The sequence below is a fragment of the Haliotis cracherodii genome, unplaced genomic scaffold, assembly GCF_022045235.1.
Source record: "Haliotis cracherodii isolate W230 unplaced genomic scaffold, xgHalCrac1.p SCAF_3, whole genome shotgun sequence".
Lineage (NCBI taxonomy): Eukaryota > Metazoa > Mollusca > Gastropoda > Lepetellida > Haliotidae > Haliotis > Haliotis cracherodii.
In genome coordinates, this window is record NW_027266286.1 from 60,001,009 (window position 1) to 60,025,231 (window position 24,223).

Here is a 24,223-nt window from a genome sequence, read left to right on the forward strand (position 1 = left end):
AAAACAGGCTTAAGGCTTCTGAGCTTATGCAACAATATGCTAACATTTTAACACCACACTCAGCACAATTACATCTATTACTAAACTCCTAACACCACACTCAGCACTATAACATCTATTACTAAACTCCTAACACCACACTCAGCACTATAACATCTATTACTAAACTCCAAACACCACACTCAGCACTATAACATCTATTACTAAACTCCAAACACCACACTCAGCACTATAACATCTATCACTAAACTCCAAACACCACACTCAGCACTATAACATCTATCACTAAACTCAAAAAACACCACACTCAGCACTATAACATCTATCACTAAACTCCAAACACCACACTCAGCACTATAACATCCATTACTAAACTCCTAACACCACACTCAGCACTATAACATCCATTACTAAACTCCAAACACCACACTCAGCACTATAACATCCATTACTAAACTCCTAACACCACACTCAGCACTATAACATCCATTACTAAACTCCTAACACCACACTCAGCACTATAACATCCATTACTAAACTCCAAACACCACACTCAGCACTATAACATCTATCACTAAACTCCAAACACCACACTCAGCACTATAACATCTATTGCTAAACTCCTAACACCACACTCAGCACTATAACATCTATTACTAAACTCCAAACACCACACTCAGCACTATAACATCTATTACTAAACTCCAAACACCACACTCAGCACTATAACATCCATTACTAAACTCCAAACACCACACTCAGCACTATAACATCTATCACTAAACTCCAAACACCACACTCAGCACTATAACATCTATTACTAAACTCCAAACACCACACTCAGCCTTATAACATCTATTACTAAACTCCAAACACCACACTCAGCACTATAACATCTATTACTAAACTCCAAACACCACACTCAGCACTATAACATCTATTACTAAACTCCAAACACCACACTCAGCACTATAACATCTATTACTAAACTCCAAACACCACACTCAGCACTATAACATCTATCACTAAACTCCAAACACCACACTCAGCACTATAACATCTATTACTAAACTCCTAACACCACACTCAGCACTATAACATCTATTACTAAACTCCAAACACCACACTCAGCACTATAACATCTATCACTAAACTCCAAACACCACACTCAGCACTATAACATCTATCACTAAACTCCAAACACCACACTCAGCACTATAACCATTATTATCCTCCCAGTTAAAAACTTAATTTCTGGATGGAGTCCAACTCACGCCTAGAATGATTAGGCATTTAATGAAATTAAGCATTTTCTGGGCTCCATAGAGATTCTATTTTTGATTTTGTAAATTATTTTGTAGACATAAATATAACTCGGACTCAATGTCAGTCTATGTAATATGTTTCACGTCAGTGTTGTATATCCAGTGCTGGCAGGATTGATCTGTACTGTCTGAATGTCATCCTGTCTCCATGACCACACAGCGTTACCGGACTGTCTGTCTGTCTGCTTCACACAGGGGAGCACAATAATTGATTGTGACATGTGTTTTCAACAGAAAATCTTTCTCTTGAGTTGATAAATGAAAAAAAACCTTACATTTACTAAAAGATTAACGATTTCATGACTCATCACTACATAAACATTTGCGTATATTCCATGACAAAAACAACATGAGTAAGTTGGGTTTTCCACTGCTTTTAGCAATATTACAGCAGAATCATGGTTGGTTGGTTTATTGTTTAAAGCTGCACTCAGAAATATTCCAGCTATATGACAGCGGTCTGTAAATAATCGAGTCTGGATCACACAATCCAGTGATTGATATCATGAGCATCGAATCACGCAATTGGGATCGATGACCGTGCATCATCAAAGTCAGCGAGCCTGACCACCCGATCCTGTTAGTCGCCTTTTACGACAAGCATAGTCACCTTTTACGGCAAGCCTGGGTTGCTGAAGACCTATTCTACCCCGGATCTTCACGGGTCGCAGAATCATGGAGTGGGGGGCACCAGAAACAACACATTGTAACCATGCTAGGAACGAACCTTGGCCTTTGGCGTGACGAGCCAACGCTGTTCCCACTAGGCTACCCTACTTACAGAAGTGAGTCACCATATGGCTGAAATAATGCCGATGCGACGTTAAATTTTAACTCACACACTCACTCAGACATGACAGATCTTCATTATGTGGAAGCAGTGGTTGACAAGCATGCCTTTTGGTATCATGTTTGATCTTCATTTTGTGGAAGCAGTGGTTGACAAGCAGCCATTTTGGTATCATGTTTGATCACCCTTATCACGGCCCCTTGGTATCATTAAACAAAAGAGTACTTTTTTGCAACCCTGGAGACAATCAGCACATCAGAATGTCCAATTTCATCAAGCATGATTTTTTTATGATCTGTGACCTTTCTGCATTTGCCAACTTCACATGGAAGCGAGAATGACACTGAGTGCTTTCTGTCTAAATTGGACCAGCTTTCATGCATCAAACAAATAAAGTTGAGATCAAGTAAAAAAATTAAACACTCTTCATTCAAGATTGTCATGCAGAGAGTTGACAACCAGACTCCCTGCGATCTGAGCTGGGCCATCAGTCAGTAAGTTCAATAATTGCCAAGACAATCCTTATGACATCAACATTACAGGAGTGAGTGTTTTTGCTACCCTGTCAGTAATATAACCGGCAGGCATTAACCAGAGCCCCCAGCAAAACACAACGCTGTCAGCACTATACTCTTTGGCGTCAGCAATAGCTGAAAACTTGCTGAAGCTGTGAGAAGTTTATCACTCACTCACTCACTCACTCACTCATGTGTAGGAGCGAGTGAGTGAGTAAGCATGGCTTTAACGTCGCTTTTAGCAATATTCCAGCAATATCACATCGGGGAGACCAGAAATGGGCTTCATACATTGTACCCACGTGGGGAATTGAACCCGGGTCCTTGGCGTGACGAGCAAACGCTTTGACCACAAAGCTGCCCAACCGCCCCTCCATGAGTGTATGATATATACTGTATGTAGACATGGTACCCAACCACCCCAGAGGTGTAATAAGATAGTCGAGTGCTGGCCATTGCCCAGAGGATGTGATTTTATCATAAAAAGGTCATCATCATCATCATCATCAAATTTTCTTGGAATAATACAAGAAAATGCCTGACCATAAATGTGCAGCAGAATGGGTGCTACTGATAAAAGTATAACTAATATGCATAAAATTCGAAACAATAAGTTAATATTTACCTTGTGTGGTCAAGTTGGTGTAGATGGACCATTCACGATCTAGTGTTTGTACCGTAGTAGAGGTCAAGGTCGTGTGCTCGCACAGCAGCTCCCTCTGTACACGTTTCACAATCCTCTTGACCTCAGCTCCAACTTCCTCCACGTAGCGAAATATATCCACCTGACAAGAGAGATGACATTTGATGCAAACGTAGCAAAAGTATTAGGTTACACTACTGACATTGTCTAAATGAGCAGCAAGAATGGCTTGGAGTGACACTCTATTGCCTTAAATAATCACATTATTTCTAACTTCAGTATTTCCCATGATGTGTCAACTTTCAGATGCAACCATCTTGTTGTCTACCATATTTAACAAATGGACCAAACAAAACTTGTACAAATACGTAAAAAATAATGTCATGGCACTGTAGCTCACCAGTATATGTAGTCAACTGTTTAAAATGTCAACAAAGATATAGGTAATAAGTACATGTAATTTCAGCTTCATTGGTCCAGTGGTTTTCTGAATAGAAAATGTTTACAGTGTAAAAAAGTATGTTCTGACAAAATTCAGTTGCATGCTCAAAGTGCGAAAAACGGAACACATGTGTTGATCCTCAAAGTATATGTATACCAACAGGACATATATGCTGACCCCTGATATTAACTACACACATACTGAAGTTATAACATTTGAGGAAAAATGACTGATATGGCCATAAACATCTATTTCAATATGGCTGCCATGATGGCCATATTGGAAATCTGATTCAAACCTCTTTACCAATTTCAGGTGTCATCATTGGTCGGAACAAGCATGTGAAGTTTAGTGGTACAAAGGTTTCTGAAGATAAGATGTTCATGATGGGTGACTTAAGATTATTTGGTATTTTCCAACATGGCTGTTGGCAGCCATATTGGATTTCCAATCAAGATGCCTTGAACGAACTTGGAACTACATGTGTCACCCATATCATTCACCACATTTCAGGCTTCTGGCCCTTGAAGTTTTGGAAAATAAGATTTTTGAATTTCAGTATTTCAATTTGTTTATTTTTTTAAAAAGTTAAAGGGCAGCCATACTGAAATTCCAGTTTTGATGCCTGTAAGAAAATTGATTGAGTGAGTGAGTGAGTTGAGTTTACCGCCTTTTACAGTATTCCAGTTATATCGCGGCGTGTCAGCTTAATGTGGGAGAAAAGACCCAAGTCATGCAGGTCTCAGACGTTTACCACTTCGGTGAAACCCACGAGCACGGGTATGGTACTGACAAACCTAGAAACATAATTTGGGCGAACCAGGATTCGAACCCACAACCATAGGTTTCCGGCGAGCCCAAGGGACGCAACTCTGCACAGCGAATCGTGGCGCCTTAGACGACTGGGCCACCCGTGCCCCCGTAAGAAAAAAGCTCACATTGTCTTCAGGCCAGTTGAGCTCAAAATACACAGTTTCTTTACCATTCATGTCTTTCTGTCTCCTGTATTTATTGAGTTTAACTTTCCAACAATTTCTCAACTATGTACAAAACTATGTCCATGAGCAGCAGCAGGGTAGATTACGACAGGGTAGAGTCCCTGCTTGTCCAAAGAGACACAATGCTGCAGCTGGATCTAAACCTGGACCTCAGTGTCATGTAAGTCTAACACTACCAACACTGTGCCACCTTGACTCCCACTTAAGCACCACACAATACTAAATTTTCAGATAAATTGATCTTCTCAATTCCCTGCATTTGGCATGTATTTAAGAAACGTGAGCTGAGTATGGCATCGATGGGTTTGATAGTGCGGGGGTCTGATAAACTCTCTGTCCGCTCTCATCACACATCCCCTCTATCAGCGCAAGCATCACTCCAGCCTTACTCTCCCCATATTTGCTCGGAAGGATATCTGTCAAATTTAACCTGCATTAGCAAAAGACTTATTCAACCTTTATGTGACTGTCGATATAATCCTCACATAATCTATCAATCAAGCCCTCTGAGCTAGGGAATCAATTATTGACAGTCACAACGTCGTAACGCTATGTTGAGTACAGGTACCGCTGCATGTCGGCATAGGGAGATGTTATGGAATGAAGCCTCATTTGACATGTTACACATTGTTACATGAAAATATACTACTAAAAAAATTAAAGAAGACTCCACAGAAACAGTGAGTGAGTGACTAAACCCTTTGCATAAAAATAAAATACTAGACAACAGAATTGAAAGTGGATAAGTGCTAAGATAATAGAATGATGTCAGATAATCTTCATGTCCATCGTGTTTTGTAAGTACGAGGCAACTAAACTCATCATGAGTGTGGAGTGAGTGAGTGAGTGAGTTGGGTTGAATGCTGCTTTTAACAGTATTCCAGTTATATCACAGCATGTCAGCTTAATGTGGGAGGAAAGCCCGAAGTGATGCAGGTCTTAGACGTTTACCAGTTAGGTGAAACCCACGAGCACGGGTATGGTGCTGACAAACCTAGAAACATAATCGGGGCGAACCGGGATTCGAACCCACAATCATAGGTTTCTGGCGTGCCCAAGGGACGCAACTCTGCACAGCAAATCGCGGCCCTTTTGACGACAGAAACAGTGATTACATACTACTCAGAAGAGTGAGTGAGTATGGAATTTACGCCGCTTTTAGCAATATTCCAGCAAATATCATAGCAGGCGACACCAGAAAATGGGCTTCACTCATTGTACCATTGGCGTGATGAGCAAACGCTTTACCCACTTTAACCCCACCGCCCCTACTCAAAAGAAGTTAGAAACAGTGATAATGATCCACTCAAAAGAGTTTAAAAAACACCTGATTAGTTCATATCACACATGACCGCCATCCTGGTCTAGTGGTTGAGCTTCTGGGAGAGCAGAAGGTCAGGGTTTGATCCCCTGCTGCGTCGTACCAAAAGACGTCAAAAGAAGGTACTTGTTGTTACCCTGCCTAGCACTTGGGATTAAGGGGCTAAAACAAGGACTGGTCGGCTCGGAGTCAGTATAATGTGTCTGAGTGGGGTATTCATGTTCAACTGCTGTATGGTATCTCAGAGGGCTAGCACTATAAATCAGCATTAGTCCTGAGTAGTAAAAGCAGCCGCCTGCACGCACGCACGCACGCACGCACGCACGCACGCACGTACGTTGCTATATAAGTGCAATAATCTTGGACACAACGGTAAGCTCCTTTTCACCGCACTTCATATTACATATCATGACAGATGAAATCCAGTAACACAGAAGAATCAGTCTCCCTTATTTCTCTTGAGTTGTATAACATTCCTTACAATTATCATCCTAACTATTCAAAGATAATGTTGCCAGTAACCCTAATCCATTTTTCAAACATGAATTACCAAACTTCCGTAAAACTAAGGTTTGAATCACAGATTCTGCTTTGTGATTACATTTTTTTCTTTCCAAGAATGTGTTCACTTCTGATGTAAGTACCTATCCTAAACACTACTTTGCTCTGAGGGCAATCTCATTCCATCTAGACATCTTACATCTACTTGCTTGAAATTGAAAATAATCTGCCTTTTTAGCAATGAACAAAAACATTCTTGTAATATCCATTTTAAAATATCTCAACAAAACTTGTAAGATGGGAAATTGAAAAGCAGTAAAAAATAGTTTGAGACCAGTTACAAGGAAATTAGCTGAAACATTTGTTCTTATTTCAGCTGCTCCAAGTTTTCAAATGTCCTTGAAGCAGCTGAGATGATTTATCAAAACACACTCCGTGGACAAGGTAATCCTCCTATCAACAAGTAACAGAGCTCATGGAACAAGATCGCTGAAATAAAAATCAGTGTATCTCCTTAAAGAGCCCAACATCCCCACACACTAAAGGCTGACTAATAGTCCGTGGGAGACTGATTGCTCGCGAGACCTGGACGATTCCTAGCATGATATGACAGCTAAGTGAGAGAGTAACCACAATCCTGTCTAACACGACAGTGGAGCCACCGACATCGCATCCTCAGCCTCATATTGCTATTGTTAAAAACAAGTAACAACCACATCAATCGGAGAGATCCAATATTGATAAAAACTACTTCCCATGGAAGACTGACGTCTCTGTGCTAAAGAGCTCATTTTCTCTAAATTTGGAAAGATGTGGAGCTCAGACCATACTCTGTTTCAAAGGCTTGTTGTGTATTTAGTGTTTTTGTGGGGAAGCAAGTCGAAAGCTTCAGACTTTAATCACCATTAATCTACCACAATATCAGGTGTTGATCTGTACCGATGAGTCTTAGGCAAAATAAGGAGCACTTCAAACGGACATGATCGATCAGTCTTCGCACTTAACACAACAGCTACACTTTCATCCCATGCTTAAACAAACAAGATTGTTACCCCCAACAAAGACACATTAATGCCTTAAAAGCAAGGGATTAATATGATACTGGCTACATTCAACATGACTGAATAGCATCCTCAGAAGGCAGAACTTAATGAATGAACTGAAATCTATCAGTTACTAGTATTACTATAAATGACTAAACCCTTTGCATAAAAATAAAACACAAAACAAAAGAATTGAAAAAGGATAAGTGCTAAGATAATAGAATGATGTCAGATAATCTTCACGTCTAGCGTGGTTTGTAAGTACGAGGCAACTGATCTCATCATGAGTGAGTGAGTGAGTAGGGTTTAACGCCGCTTTTAACAGTATTCCAGTCATATCACGGCATGTCAGCTTAATGTGAGAGGAAAGCCAGAAGTGATGCAGGTCTCAGACGTTTACCATTTTGATGAAACCCACAAACACGGGTATGGTGCTGACAAACCTAGAAACATAATCAAGGCGAACCGGAATTCGAACCCACAATCATAGGTTTCTGGTGTGCCCAAGGGACGCAACAGTCGGGGATTCATGAGTGTGGCAGTTCAATCACAAGGAGTATGGACTTGGAGGGATTAAGATGTCATCTGTCACGCTGTGTCTTCCGGAGGGAAATCTACCAGCTGTGAACTGGGGACGATCACACAATCGATCCATATAAGCTAAAAATCAAAGTTCAAAATGAACTGCATTCGGCCTGGTTCTGTGCTATTTTCCCGCCGGCAAGGTGCTGCCAAGCCATGGCAATTGCCCAAGATCCATGACATATTGATACCATTTAATAAATTGTGCTGTATTTTCTGTAACATCATGAATGTCAAAACCAAGATTAATCAAGACCTCAAAAAATACTGTCTGGTGTGTCCAGAACACTTCAAGTGTTGGGAATTACCGTATTGCCTCTATTCGATGCAGAGCCTCCAAAATATGCTTGGCTCTCATTGATGCCGGGTCTTACAGTCTGTCTAAAAAATAGAAGCTGAGCCTCTATTAGATGTCGTAACTTTAATAGATACCCAGTCTGTCATTTGATGAAATTAATGATCCCTGTCGCTAACTTACAGCATGTAGTCAGAGGTGAAGCTACCATTTGTAGCAGAAAAGCAATTGCTTACACCTGAATTTTCTTTTTAAAAATCTAACCTAAAAAAACAACACAATTCTTTTTTCAAATAATTTACCATCTATTGAGTAAATCATTAATTCAAACTCTACACCGTCGAAAACGATAATAATTATTGTCTAACTTGAAAATCAGAATCTTTACGCATTTTAGGATTTTAGGGGCAGATGGCTTATCAAGTTGTCAGAGTTAATATAGACCGTCAACGAATACTGAGAGGCTATTTGTCACAAACATTTCAATGCTAATTCAAAGATCAAGATCCTGCGATTCTGTCGATGACTTGGTGACTTGCTATTTAATGTGTATTTCATTGTTGTGATCAAGGTCAAAAGGTGTGTTCAGTGTTCGTTTCAAGGTTGAACTAAAAAAAATTATTTTTTTTGTTGAATTTTAAGTTCATCTTGCATTGAGATATCAGTAACGAAGTAACAAAACCTTCAGGACATTATTTGAAGAAATACTAGCATATACAAATACATGAACATTTCATATAACTATACTTACTAGGATTTCACTCAGGCTAGCAGAGAGCCCTTTAAAGTGTTCCACAAAATATACGTACCTAGTGACATAATCAAATCACTCTCTCACAATTATTTTCATTTTATGATAGGTCGGCTCATGTTAAAATATGAAAAAATAAATAACCATCACATACTACAAATGAACATGTAAAAACACATAAAAGTAATATCATTGATTCGTTTTAATGTTCAAATTTCATTTGTCACCATAGATGTTTCTTGAATGAAAGTCGAAAATGTGTTGGTGAAACATGTATGTATATCGCTGATAAAAAATTATGATAAATAAATATCCAATATTTTAAACAAATAAAATCTACTATAAACACTCCAAAAATGCAGGAAATAGTGTTTAATAGCATCTAATTTTTACAGATTTTGGGAGGGGGGAAGCATGCCACTAAACCCACCCTAGCGTGCTCGTGCCCACCCACTTGTAAAATTGGTTTTGCTTACACTTACAATTAGCCTAGTTGCGCCACTGGTAATGATTACTCCCTGCAAATGTACCCGTGTATGACTGTAGAATTTGGGATTCGGTAAGGTAGTGAGTTGCCACTGTGCTTTCATTAAACAGAAAAGACGTCAAGCCTCTTATAGACACCGGCCTTTAACAGATATCGGGTCAATGGCTTGCATGACATTAATAGACGCCCGGGCATTTAACAGAAGAAATATGGTAAAGCCCAAAGCCCGGGCGTCGCCATGAGTCAAATGTCAGTTGCACTCAGTCAAGGCATGTCAGCTCAAATATGAACTAGTCTGATCCACTACATCAAGTCTTTGAAAGGCATTTAGAAGTGATACACATAAGGAAGAAAATTAATGGATGTCAACTTCTTTATTATGAGGAACACAACGTTTCGGAGTACATACATACTCCTTCATCAGGTGAATGAATGCCATGAGACAGAGAACATCAATTAGTATGTGTTAACTAAGGATGCGCGGTATACCCGGGGTATCGGTAAATTGATGTTCGTTCTTTCCATGATATATTGTTTTTATTCTCGGTATATCAAATAATTTCAAATAGCTGTTTTTATCATGTATTTAATGTTATACACTTGCCAAATACCTTCAAAATGTTTCTGTGATTCCAAAATGCAAATTGGTTGGTTGGTTGGTTTGTAGTTGTTTAACGCCGCACTCAGCAATATTTCAGCTATATGACAGCGGTCTGTAAATAATTGAGTCTGGACAAGACAATCCAGTGATTAATATCATGAGCATCAATCCACACGCAATTGGGATATGATGACATGCATCAACCAAGTCAGCAAGCCTGACCACCCGATCCTGCTTGTTGCCTTTTACGACAAGCATAGCGTCCTTTTACGTCAAGCATGGGTTGCTGCATTCTGGAGTTCTTCTGTGGCAGTGGTATAACACCAAGTCATCAACTGTCCCGGAGCGTGCATCTTTGCATATTTATTAAATTATTCAAAATTATGCTGTTCCAGCATCTTGTTTTGTTCCATTCATGAACTTCAATTCCTGCATTGATGTTTCAAATTGCTTCAGAATTCAAAATTTTGAATTACACAACATATTGTGATATGTATCGCAATACGGCATTGTGCATTGTAAAATATTGTGATACACTTTACACATTCAATACCCATCCCTTGTGTTAACGTAGTGTTCCTTCTACTAAAGAAGTTGACATCCATAAATTTTCTTCCTTATTATCCATCAAATGTTTAAAATGGCATTTTCTGACTCCTTATTGTGCATCTTAACATGGTAGTTTTGACAAATAAACTTTTTTCTGTGGCAGTGAATTAATAATTTAATATCGATATTTGTATTGATATATTATTGACATTAAGAATTCATCAACACATTGATATCGTGAAATACAATAACATCCCAAGAGCATAGTGCCACAGGAAACAAACTGTTACCATTTGGTGTAACCCAGAAGTGTGTGTTTTGTGCTAGCAGGTTTGGGTTGAATGTGGAACCGGAACCTATGGTCAGCAGATCCTGGCTGCTAAGGGAGGCAACTCTGAACAGCTGGTCTGGTGATCATAATATGATTATGTTAGCTAGGAAACATAATTGAAGTAGATGATAAAAAGTCAAATGAAATAATTAACTTAAAGAATATCTGAAGATACACGTTAAACAATATAATTTTGCAAAATAGTTGCTTATCACAATATCATCCCAGGTGCCAATATAACATCTACAATTAATCATTTGTTAATCATTTGTTGATCATTTGTATCCTGAGGTGGATGACTGACAGTGTGTTTCCTAGCAACTCAATAACAAGTTTCAAAATGTCTGAAGAAGGAGAGCTTCAATTCAGTGTCCGAAATAATTGCCTGCCCGCCTGCCAATGGCTGCTAACTTTTCGGTCAGACTGCATAAAATTCTCCTCCACCTGCTCGACTGTTTGCATATAATTTGAAGACTACTTATATATTCAGTTTTATCATAACTCCTCGTAGATTCTCAAGTGATTGTTAGCATTATTTCAACCGAAACAAGGTGCAACTTGTCTCTCATTCTTCGCGATTTTTCAATCTTCCTAATGTCTAAATGCAGCAGGTAACCTTGAAGATTGGAAGGCAACATTAATGGGTCACTCGCCCGACTGTCTTGTTGGGTTTTAAAATTGTTTCATACCGGCTTCAATTGCATCATCAGGCACATGGTGACTGTTTGTCTTGTAAGAGAATGAGGCAGTCAATGGCCATTACGCATCCCACTTCCCTTTTGAAACTCTTATTAGCCACAGGCAAGTAGGCTCGTTCTGATTTATATTACTCACAGAGTCCCAAGCCGATCTGGAGAAGCCAGACAGCCCATGCGACATCTCTTACAGACAAGAATATTTCAATCTCTGTCTGCCCATACAACTCTCACATCTTCAACAAAGGCCCACATAAAAGTAAAAGGACTCTACACTTGAAAGTCTCGTACATTTCAAATGTTACACAACAATGCATAAAAGAAAGGCATAAAGGTCCTAATGCATCCTCCGATGTTGCCATGCCGCTGTTTTATTGTCGGCAATGTCGACTTCAGCTGGGTCTGGGGCTGACGAGATATGGAGGCGACGGAGAGTCACAAAGTTAATGTCTGCCACTAAACTTCCATCATTTATCCCACGTCGCTGAGTCACCTCACAGAAATAGGAAAAAACAGGAATAAATTATGTTACTTGTTTGCTGCTACTCCTGGGCCCTGTTCCACAAAGCGACCTTAGTGCTAAGTTGGTCTTAACTCCCATACTTTACCATAGGCTTACGATCAACGTAGCACTAAGATCGCTTTGTGGAACAGGGCCCTCATCCTTACTGCACAGACAGATGGTCAGATACATTCATGCTTGTTGTGTTCCTTACTGCAAAGGATGACACACACAAATAGGAAATAATATTTAAAATGATAATAATGTTCTTCAAGGGCGAATCAAGCCATTTTTAAAGCAAGGGGTCCAAAATATAAAAATCCACTCTCAGATAATTTAGTGCCTACAACATACTACATTTGGTTTTCAAAAAGGGTGGTTGGTTGGTTGGTTGTTTAATGCTGCACTCAGCAATATTCCAGCTATATGACGGCTGTCTGTAAATAATCGAGTCTGGACCAGACAATCCAGTGATTAATATCATGAGCATCGATCCACGCAATTGGGAACGATGACATGCATCAACCAAGTCAGCAAGCCTGACCATCCGATCCCGTTAGTTGCCTTTTAGACAAGCATGGTCACCTTTTATGTCAAGCATGGGTTGCTGAAGACCTATTCTATCCCGGAATCTTCACGGGTCCACAAAGGTGGGGTGGGGGGTCCGGACCCCTTGAATCCCACACTCGATCCGCCTACGTTCTTGCTTCTTAACTAGTTCATAAATGCAATAAATGAGTGAGTGAGTATGGTTTTATGCCACTTTTAGCAATATCCAAGCAATATCCTGGGAGGGGCCAAGAAATGGGCTTCACATAATGTACTCATGTTGGGAATCAACCAAGTCAGCGAGCCTGATCAGCCGATCCATTAAGTTATCTCTTACAACTAGCATAGGTTGATCATGTTGATGGGGACTAACTTCAACCTGGAATCCCCATGTGAGTATGTATGCGGCTGTTGGCTTTGTTTGATGTTTAACGCCACACTCAGCAATATCGCAGCTATGTGGCAGGAATCAAACCTGCATGGGTCTTCAGCACGAAGAGTGAAAGCTTTAACCACTTGGCTACCACCTCTCATAATTGCAATAAAGGGCAATCCCTTCATATCTTCATACATCAGTTTTAATCAAGGAACTCTGCAATATGTCCATGCTCTATCTTTGCTGCACTGCTCCAAGAGAAAAGTGTTTCAGAGATCTGGAATATATTTATAGTGTACAAAGTATGTACACAGTCTAACCCTTGATATTTTCTTGAAATATTCAAATGTTTGCCCACAAATTATTAATTCAGTTAGATAAAAAGAAGATGGATGTCAATGGAGTGTGTTTAAATATTCTACTGGTCGATAGTATCCTTTAAGCATCCATGCATTTTGGTGTTCTGACATTCTCCCAGCCTTCACCATAAAGATGTATGAATAGGTCTACATAATCAATACATTTTAATATGATTGAAGAAATCTCAGTCCAATGTGACATGAACTATCATAATACTGTAACATGACACGACTGATTGAAATAATGTCTACTGGCTATTCCCTTAACCACATTTATTTCTCCTTTGTCGCAGGATCCTAAAATTATTTCATTCTAGATCCAATATTATTTATGTTTTCTGTCTTAATCTTTCATTTTCTGCAACTTATTCCATAAAACAAATCACAGTTCTGCTTTTTTTGTTCAACAAACAACATTCTTGATTTGAAAACTGTCCAGTTTATTTTACAAAATCAGAAACAAGTGAAATATTTCTAAGTTAGTGAGATGTAATTGTATGTATTTAGAAAGTTATGTCCCATCAAAAAGCCGTTATTGTGAGAGGCTGTGCCTCTAGCGAGCCAAGTCGGCCATTGAGAGTGATGGCCCAGACAGTCCATAATCGTCCCGAGCCACAAGTTGAGCCCACTCTAGCCCACTCGACTCAAACATTGATTTAAGGTTTATAAGATAAAACAGTCCACGCGTTTTTCCTACAATCACTTCCAAGAGAAAAATTAATTATCTGAGGGACACGGCATGTTGCGAGTGAATCGTAAAGGAGCGTACAGCGGCGGAGAGAAACCTTATTACATTTGTAATTTGCCGTGCACATTTGTGAAGCTTGAGAACCTTGCTGGTGGACTGTGTAGAGAGACATCAATCTCACATGGCAGTATTGACAAATGGACAGATTATTAATTTGCTAGAATTTCACAGCTAAATCACGGAATCATGAGTTTTCATCACATACTGATATGCATTAGTTTCACTTAGGAGTGTCCATCAGCTTGCTGCAAACGCTTGGGAAACACTGAAAGCATTACTCTGCATCATCTGACAGGAAAATAGAGCTATCAGACTGTAACTAACTGCAAAACACACTCGAAAACACTTTGTTTATACAAGAGCTGCTCTGACCGTGTTCTCGCGAAGAAGCAGCTCCTGGGTAACAGAAAACCAACAGCTGCCTGAGATGGTAAAACGTTAACAAACATTCATTTAATACTTAGAAAAATATACAGCATCAAATAATTACCTGAAGAAATTGAATATTTGTGGAAATTATTCTTCCAAAGTATATTGAACATGTTGAAAAATGTTCCAACTTACATATTTCTCAATGATTTTTTTTTTTTTTGCAGGGGGCTTTTGACGCTGAGCAACCTTGATCTGACATTTATTACAAGATGGTGAAACACTCTCTACTGATCAACAAATATGGAGGACAATAACATGATGTTAAAAAGAAAATGGAACGGGCATATGCTCACAGAATGAATGAGCTAGACCAAATAACTCAATTGTGATCAACATCTTCAAGAATATCCAGTCCAGGGAGACACAACTATCTACAAGAATCATACAAGCCAAAGCATATAGTCTGCACAAACGGATTGTAGTCTCATCACAATGATTCAAGAGTACATCATTGCCACCCATGACGATGGTCCTGTATCGGTGGAGAACTACACGTGGCAGCCGCCAACCCCAGTGGAACGCACTGAGGGCGCCATCTTGATCATGGTGGCAGTCATAGGTGGCCTTGGCAATCTGGTAACAATAGCAGCCATCTTTGTTATTCGTAGTTTCCGAAAGTCCTCTTCCGCTTTTCTCTGCCATCACTGCTTGCTGGACATAATCAAGTCGTTGATGTGTATTCCGTTTGGTTACAGCTTGCTAATGAACACTCATGTGAAATACTGTAACACTCTGGGGGCCTCGTACATTTTCTTGATGACGCTCACTGCCTACAACCTTCTCGCCATCCTCATCAACGAGGAGTACCAGTTGCAGGAGGGCAAACGCCAATCAAGGGGAGACTACTGCTGTATCATCTTCGGGCTCTTCATGATCTGGTTCACCACCATCCTCCTCCATCTTGGTGTCGTGTTCATCCCCGGCACCACCGAGTACAACAACGACATCGGCAGCTGTGTCTTCCTCTACGGCAAACCCAGCAACTACGTCATCCACGTTCTGTGGGTGCTGTTGGTGTCAGGAGCCTTGATGGTGTCTGTTATCAGCTTTGTGCAGTTTTATCGCAAGTTACATTCTCAGTCTAAGTGTCACAGATGGACACTAATCCATCAGACGGTTTCCATGGAAATGAATGCTACTGATTCCTCAGATGATGAATATCACATAGAATTTGACGACATTGCCAAAAAGAAAGCTTTAAAGAATTTGAAGATCTACATGCGTCGAGTCGTCATGATGGTTATGATGGTGGGGTCGTACACCCTGTTCTGGTATCCGTTGTTTCTCCTCACACTGTTCGACATCCACTACTCCCAGCCGGCCTACGTGTACCGATACCTCACCATCTTCGCATGGACCCACCCTCTGACAACTCCCGTCTTCTGTGGCATGATATTATATGACCTTTTTCAACGTCAGACTCTCACGCGTGAGGTTTACAGCAACTCTCTGCCCTTGAAGACGTCCAGATCTAAAGAAGCGCTCCGACACAAGCTACATCAGAAGTACAAAGCATATGACACAGGATTCATGAACGAAAACTTTGAGTCGACGCCTTCCCATCAGCCACTGCGAGGCGGCACCACAAACGATGATCCTGATGGAAGTGACAATGAGAGATTCGCATCGTCCGAGCAACCGCTTACTTTAAACTACGAGGGATCAACACTGATATTGTAAGAGGTGCGGCTGCAGTCAGTCAACAAATATAAACATTCCTTCACTATGGAACAGTGAAATCGGGATGTCTTGTCAGCAATCTATACTTCTGTTGCAGTCAGTAAACAAATATAAACATTCCTTCACTATGGAACAGTGAAAGCTGAATGTCTCGGGGACAATCTGTACCACTGTTGCAGTCAGTAAACAAATACTAACATTCCTTCACAATGGAACTATGACAGTGAAACCTGGATGTCTTGGGGACAATCTATACATCTGTTGCAGTCAGTAAACAAAACTAACATTCCTTCACTATGGAACAGCGACAGTGAAACCTGGATGTCTTTGGGACAATCTATACATCTGTTGCAGTCAGTAAACAAATATAAACATTCCTTCACTATGGAACAGTGAAACCTGGATGTCTTGGGGACAATATATCAACTGTTGCAGTCAGTAAACAAATATAAACATTCCTTCACTATTGAACACAATGACAGTGAAACCTGAATGTCTTGGGGACAATCGATACATATCCAAGAATCTGGTGTTGTTGTTGGGGCCTGTCTAGGGGATTCTGGGATAGAAACTGTAAACCAATGCTGGTTGTAAGAGGGGTTGTAATGGATAGGGTGGCCATTGTGGTTGATTAAGATTAATATCAATACAATATCAATCACTAGACTGTCTAGTCCAGTACTGATTATTTACATGTCATATACGCTGGAATATTGCTGAGTGTGGCACTAAACAACAAACTAAGAAACACAAGCCTAGAGATGCCGCAGATTGTGCAGGGATGCTGCAGTTTCAATGTCTTCAACAACAAATGGAAGGAGCAAAAAAGGACTAGGGTCGGATAAAGAACATCCCTGGCTTCTGTTACCTACAGCCAGTTGGGACAACGGACACGATAAGCCAGTGTCGATGCATTGGTTATACACAGGCACCAAGTCCTGGACATTTCACTGGTGTCAAACCTATAGCCAGTTGGGCCAACAGACTCGATAAGCCAGGGTTGATGCATTGGCTATACACAGACACCATGTCCAGGACATTTCACTGGTGTCAAACCTATAGCCAGTTGGGACAACGGACAAGATAAGCTAGGGTCGATGCATTGGCTATACACGGGCGCCATGTCCTGGACATTTCACTGGTATCAAACCTATAGCCAGTTGGGACAACGGACAAGATAAGCCAGGGTTGATTTATTGGCTATACACAGACACCATGTCCAGGACATTTCACTGGTGTCAAACCTATAGCCAGTTGGGACAACGGACAAGATAAGCCAGGGTCGATGCATTGGCTATACACGGGCGCCATGTCCTGGACATTTCACTGGTGTCAACATAGTGTGACCAGCAAACTAACACACACACACACACACACACACAGCGTGGCTGCACCACAAGACAGTGTGCGACTCCTGTGTGTTCCCTTTTATAGGAGACATTAACATATCATCATGGAACACTAATGTGGCCTGTCAGAAGCCATACATCCTATCTGACACCTTGTAAGGTATTATCTGTAAGCAGCCCGTTGTGGTTATTCAACAACATGGCTGCCATTGTTGCCTGATCAGCAGGTGTTGTAGATGACATGAATAAAAGTATTATATTAGAAATCATCAAGTCTCAGTTTAAGTATTTGTCAGTAGAAAGTGTTATAATGTATTCCGGCAAAATGCCCTCTGTGGAATGAGGGAATATTGTTTATCACTGCACTCCAGTAGATGTGGCCACCAAGAGTGAGTGAGTGAGTGTTGTTTATCACTGCACTCCAGTGACTACTCCAGTAGATGTGGACACCAAGTGTGAGTGAGTGAGTGTTGTTTATCACTGCACTCCAGTGACTACTCCAGTAGACGTGGACACCAAGTGTGAGTGAGTGAGTGTTGTTTATCACTGCACTCCAGTGACTACTCCAGTAGACGTGGACACCAAGTGTGAGTGAGTGAGTGTTGTTTATCACTGCACTCCAGTGACTACTCCAGTAGACGTGGACACCAAGAGTGAGTGAGTGAGTGTTGTTTATCACTGCACTCCAGTGACTACTCCAGTAGACGTGGACACCTAGAGTGAGTGAGTGAGTGAGTGAGCGTTGTTTATCACTGCACTCCAGTGACTACTTCAGTAGACGAGGACACCAAGAGTGAGTGAGTGAGTGAGTGAGTGTTGTTTATCACTGCACTCCAGTGACTACTCCAGTGACTACTCCAGTGACTACTCCAGTGACTACTCCAGTAGACGTTGACAGCAAGACACAGGAGACGGGTGAGTGAGTGAGTGAGTGAGTGAGTGAATGGATGGGTGTATGGGTGAGTCTTGTTAACCGCGTTGAACAGTACTGCAGTTATATCATGGCATGTCAGCTAAATTTCTGGGAAAACTCAAAGTGAAAAGAATTACCACTATGGTTCAACCTACGAGCAAGGAAAGTCACTTGTATTACATTACACTTGTATTTCGCCTGGTCCCACTGTATCAGCTGACTACCCAGGTAGTGGGAATGTTTTGTTTGATTGTTTATTTGTTGTTTAACGCCGCACACAGCAACATTCCAGCTATATGACGGCGTCTGTAAATAATCTAGTCTGGACCAGACAATCCAGTGATTGATATCATGAGCATTGATCCACGCAATTGGGATACGATGACATGCATCAACCAAGTCAGCAAGCCTGACCACTCAATCCCATTAGTCACCTCTTACGACAAGCATAGTCGCCTTTTACAGCAAGCATGGGTTGCTGAAGACCTATACTACCCCAGATCTTCACTGGTCTAGTGGGAATGTAGAAGGGGTCCTGTTGGGGTGCTCACAGCTTTCCACAATCATGAATGTAAGAGAAACTTACAAGAACAATAATACTCTCGTGTAATTCCCATTTTGTTTGTTTCTGAAATCAACGTAGCATGAACGGGCCATAAATCCTCAGAAGGAATAATTCAAATCCCCCTTAAAATCTTATAAAATAAGAAATGAACATAATGAAATGAATGAGCATACTAAATAGACAGTCAGGAGGAAAGTTGTCCCTACCTGTTCAAATCCTCCCAGCAGTTCTGTGGTGTCCATGGCGCTGTTCATGGGCAGAACATGGAGAGTTGTGCCGGTCAGCTCCGACAGCAGACGTACCATGCTGGACTTCCCGCAGGACTGGGGCCCAACCTGACACACAGACAGACGTTGAGTAAAACAAGGGGCTGGAGTTAACATACCTTTCTATTGCAGGGCTAGATTTAAGGAACTTCTTGTAACTTGCACCAGGTGCATACTGACATGAAAACCCAGTTGCACCAGGCAATTATAAGGTTGAACTCTAGTCCCGTAATGTTATCAGAGATGAAATATAGAAGCACAAACTGGACACGGTCATCTCAGATCTCTGATGACTGAGTGAGTGAGGTTTTACGCCGTTTTTGCAATATTCCAGCAATATCATGGTGAGGGACACCAGAAATGGGCTTCACACATTGTACCCATATCGGGAATCGAACCCGGGTCTTCGGCGTGACGAGCAAACGCTTTAACCACTAGGCTACCCGACCGCCCCCTTCTGAGGACTGTCATGATTTTACATAAATACTGCTGTGCAACGTAAAAGGATGTGCACATAATCTTGAAGGACCCACAGTTTGATGACGTCAGGCCCAAGAAAGGATGACAAATTACATATAACCCAGGAATTATTTATGTAGTATTGTGCATAAAACTAAGAGGTACTCACTGTGTTCAAAGATAGTTGTGTACAAATGTAAGGGTAAGTTAGAATTAGAATTTGAATTTTTTAACATGCACTTGGGGAAATAGTGCCAACCGGACATTTTAAAATTCGGTCAACATCAATCACCATTGGCGCACTGATCTACATCTCGATAGGTTGAAATTGTATATATTAGATCTATGTATTTATCGTGTGTTGTACGCTATAAAACACGTCGTAGATCTATCCCTGGCTTCAGCGAATTTAGGTGAATGAATAGGTATAACAAACTTGATATGAAATTTGATATTAAACTTCGCTAGACATGATGATTACCACTTAAATTGTATTTCCTGGCAAATTGTAAATCTGGGATTGAGCAACAGGTCCTGGCATGTCTAAAAGGTGAAAATCATTATGGCTAATTGCGGCACCGCTAAGCCACTTGTGAGTGAATAAGTGTGGTTTATGCTGAGGCTACCCCACCACCTCCTGGGGCCACTTGTACCCCCTGAGACAAATATGGACTACCTGTTCCTACTATAAAAAAACAATTTACTCCAAGTAGTCATCTTTATACACTGGTTACGCCAGTTAAGGTATCTCCATCAACTTTGTTTGTTTCTTGTCGCACTCAACAATATTCCAGTTACATTATTACATCTACTTGTTTTTTTTGTTTTTTGTTTGTTTGTTGTTAAACGCCGCACTCAAAATATTCCAGCTACATTACGGTGGTCTGGACCAGACAATCCAGTGATTGACATCATGAGCATCGATCCACACAATTGGAATAAATCTACTTGTAACAATGCACTGTTCGAAACTAAGCATGACATACATGGGGTCCTTGTCCTAACACTCATGAGAGAAATCTAAGATTCTGGGGGCCACAGCTTCCAATACTCCGGCAGTCTCAAGGACCACACCCCCACACCCCACACACAATATTTGATATCAAACTGTACCAGTGTTATAATGTAAAAGATTACACAGCGACATAAAAAATCCTCATTGGTGTAACAAATATAATCTATCATTTGTTTGTTTTGTTTGTTTGTTGTTTATCGCCTTACTCAGCAATATTTCAGCTATGTGATGGCGGTCTGTAAATAATTGAGTCTAGACCAGCCAATCCAGTGATTGATATCATAAGCATAGATCCACACAGTTGGGAAACAATGACATGCATTAACCAAGTCAGTGAGTCTGACCACCTGATCCAATTAGTTACCTCTTACGACATTCATAGTCACCTTTTACAGCAAACATGGGTTGCTGAAGACCTATAGATATAACCAAATAAAAAGATTCCACATGAAAGCCCAACTCACCAGAACGGCCATCCAGTTCATCTGCACACACTTGGCGATGGACTCGAGTGGCTCCAGGTGATGATGCAACACCTGTAGCGACACCTGTCTGCCGGACGTGGGGTCACACGCTGACCTCCTCAAGAAGGCGTGGCCAATCTGGACATGTCGGGCACCCACACCGATGTAGCGGGAACCACCATACACCTCCTTCATGTTCAGCCCGGAGAAGTGGGTGTTGTACACTTCAGACACCTGGTGTCAACCATCAATACATAAGTCACCTCCACACTTCCAACAATGCATGTTATCCATAGCCTCACACAATTCCATCTGACAAATTCCTAAATAGAATTAGGCACTACATTAGTATGTGGTTGTGTGCAAAGGTATACAAGAAGCTCTATCAAACATTCTTTAACTGTGCTCCAGGACTGAACTCAGAAGTGTTTCAGACAAAAAGACACATCCCAAACCCATTCCCCTTCTTTTCAAGGCAAATGTAAGAAATACAGAAAACTAGAATATATAATGAACTCAAAGGGACCACTAATTTTAGCTTGTTATAACCATAGGCCATAAGCATATATATACAGCATATATACAGTAAATGCAGAGGACCAAAAATCAGTTCGTTATTTCCGTCAGTTTGTTATAAGCCTGTTCGTAATAAACATAGTTTACTGTAAAAATAACAAAAATAATAACAAACTGACTCAATCTTTGCCTGACAAATGAAATTTGTTTCCCAAAATATTTTTTTTTTATATTTTATATTTTCCTAAAAGCTGTATCCACGCTAGGATCCAGTTACTATTTTAAATTCATTGTGGCAGGGGAAAACAATGTTTATCGTGTCGTTGTTAGGTTAATATCTAAAATGTAGTAGAAATATATCCATGCAATGATATTCGATTAAAGTATCTCCTGATGGGAGCTTGGCAAGTGGATTGTTAAGTCTAACTGATATTTTATGAATGCTTCAATCACTTGAAAAATCCTCCATGCCCCACATAGAACTTGTCTCCCTCATTTCACAGCTTCAATTATTGTGTCAGGGAATCCTGAAACAGGATTATTCCAATGGGAACAACAAAAGTAGGCATGGCACTACTCTACAACAAAGCCAATCTCAGACTTGCAAACTCTCTGAGAATGAAACAGGCAGCCTGCTACTATTTTAAAGGGAGAAGAAGTGTGTCATCTTGTTTTGGAATGTCTACAAGCAAAAAAATAATAAAATATTTTCATGCAGTGTCAGTTGACTGATGCATTTGACATTTAGAATTTAGTTAGTTTTTCCCCAGCAGTGGCCTACCTTTGCCTTGTCAGCCAATGTCCTCATCCGATCTGCATAGACCAGCCTTACATACTCTCCTGGGTCGAAATCTCCAGACACCTGATTGGCCAGCAGCAACTCACACCAGCGGAACAAGTCCCGCAGATTGAATTCCCAGGGTCCTCCGCGGTGTCCCCACAAACCCTGCATCATCGTCTGGTTGTGAAGCTGGAATCATATCACAATAATCAACTGAAGAATAATATCCACTACAAATAATATCTCTATAAGTGCTGACTTACCTTTGATGAAAAAACAACACCTAAGAGAGCTGAAATTCACAGTGACCTAATATAGTAACAGCCCATACCCTGTAGTTATAAACCGTATCACCATGGGTAGAGAGATATGGCACTTGATGTTTTGTTTTTGTTTGTGGTTTGTCAGCGATATTCCAGCTATATGACGGCGTCTGTAAATAAATCAATTTGGACAAGACAATCCAGTGATTGACATCATGAGCATCGATCCACACAATTGGCATTGATAACAAGCATCAATCAAGTAAGTGAGCCTGACCACCCGACCCCGTTTGTCGCCTTTTAAGACAAGCATAGTGGCCTTTCACCGCAAGCATGGGTTGCTGATGACCTTTTCTACCCCAGGGTCGATAGCAGTGGAAACTTGAACAAATACAACATGTGTAATGTTTCCACTGAAGACAATCAATAAACAGTAATAACCAGTGTAAAAAGCACAGCTAACCAGCCTACATGGCCGAGATACTACTGATGTCATGAGACTGTGACATCATGGTAACCGATGACATCACAATGGTCTACAATATCTCCTGTGGAAGCCAGTTTGTGGTGACAAATTAGTACATGCAACAGCTTTGTGTTAGAACTTACCGCCATATTGAAGTCCACCATCGCTGCCAAGATGTCCCCCGAGATGACTGGGAACATGGACTCAGCAATAAACAACAGATCTCCCCTAGACAGAGGCTCTATGTATACCTGTAACATACACCACACAATTACATAAACACCTGTAACATACACCACACAATTACATCAACACCTGTTACATACACCACACAATTACATCAACACCTGTTACATACACCACACAATTACATAAACACCTGTAACATACACCACACAATTACATAAACACTGTGACATACACCACACAATTACATAAATACTGTGACATACACCACACAATTACATAAACACCTGTAACATACACCACACAATTACATAAACACTGTGACATACACCACACAATTACATAAACACTGTGACATACACCACACAATTACATAAACACTGTGACATACACCACACAATTACATAAACACCTGGAACATACACCACACAATTACATAAACACCTGTTACATACACCATACAAT

General features: G+C 40.6%; 2 protein-coding genes across 3 annotated transcripts in view; one reads left to right on the forward strand and one right to left on the reverse strand.

The window, feature by feature from the left end:
- The window catches only part of LOC139475906 (uncharacterized), a 38,327-nt gene extending 21,714 nt beyond the window's left edge, over positions 1-16,613 (forward strand). For both annotated transcript variants that reach the window (XM_071259122.1, XM_071259123.1), the window contains exon 2: positions 15,000-16,613. In XM_071259122.1, coding sequence (XP_071115223.1) covers positions 15,268-16,515 — 1,248 coding nt within the window. In that variant the 5' untranslated portion in view covers positions 15,000-15,267 and the 3' untranslated portion in view covers positions 16,516-16,613. The remainder of the gene's footprint in view (positions 1-14,999) is intronic.
- The window catches only part of LOC139475907 (midasin-like), a 141,470-nt gene that overhangs the window by 75,283 nt on the left and 41,964 nt on the right, over positions 1-24,223 (reverse strand). The window contains exons 36-40 of the mRNA XM_071259124.1: positions 23,716-23,823; positions 22,844-23,032; positions 21,547-21,780; positions 19,549-19,677; positions 3,256-3,415 (exon numbers count right to left, since the gene is read on the reverse strand). Coding sequence (XP_071115225.1) covers positions 3,256-3,415; positions 19,549-19,677; positions 21,547-21,780; positions 22,844-23,032; positions 23,716-23,823 — 820 coding nt within the window. The remainder of the gene's footprint in view (positions 1-3,255; positions 3,416-19,548; positions 19,678-21,546; positions 21,781-22,843; positions 23,033-23,715; positions 23,824-24,223) is intronic.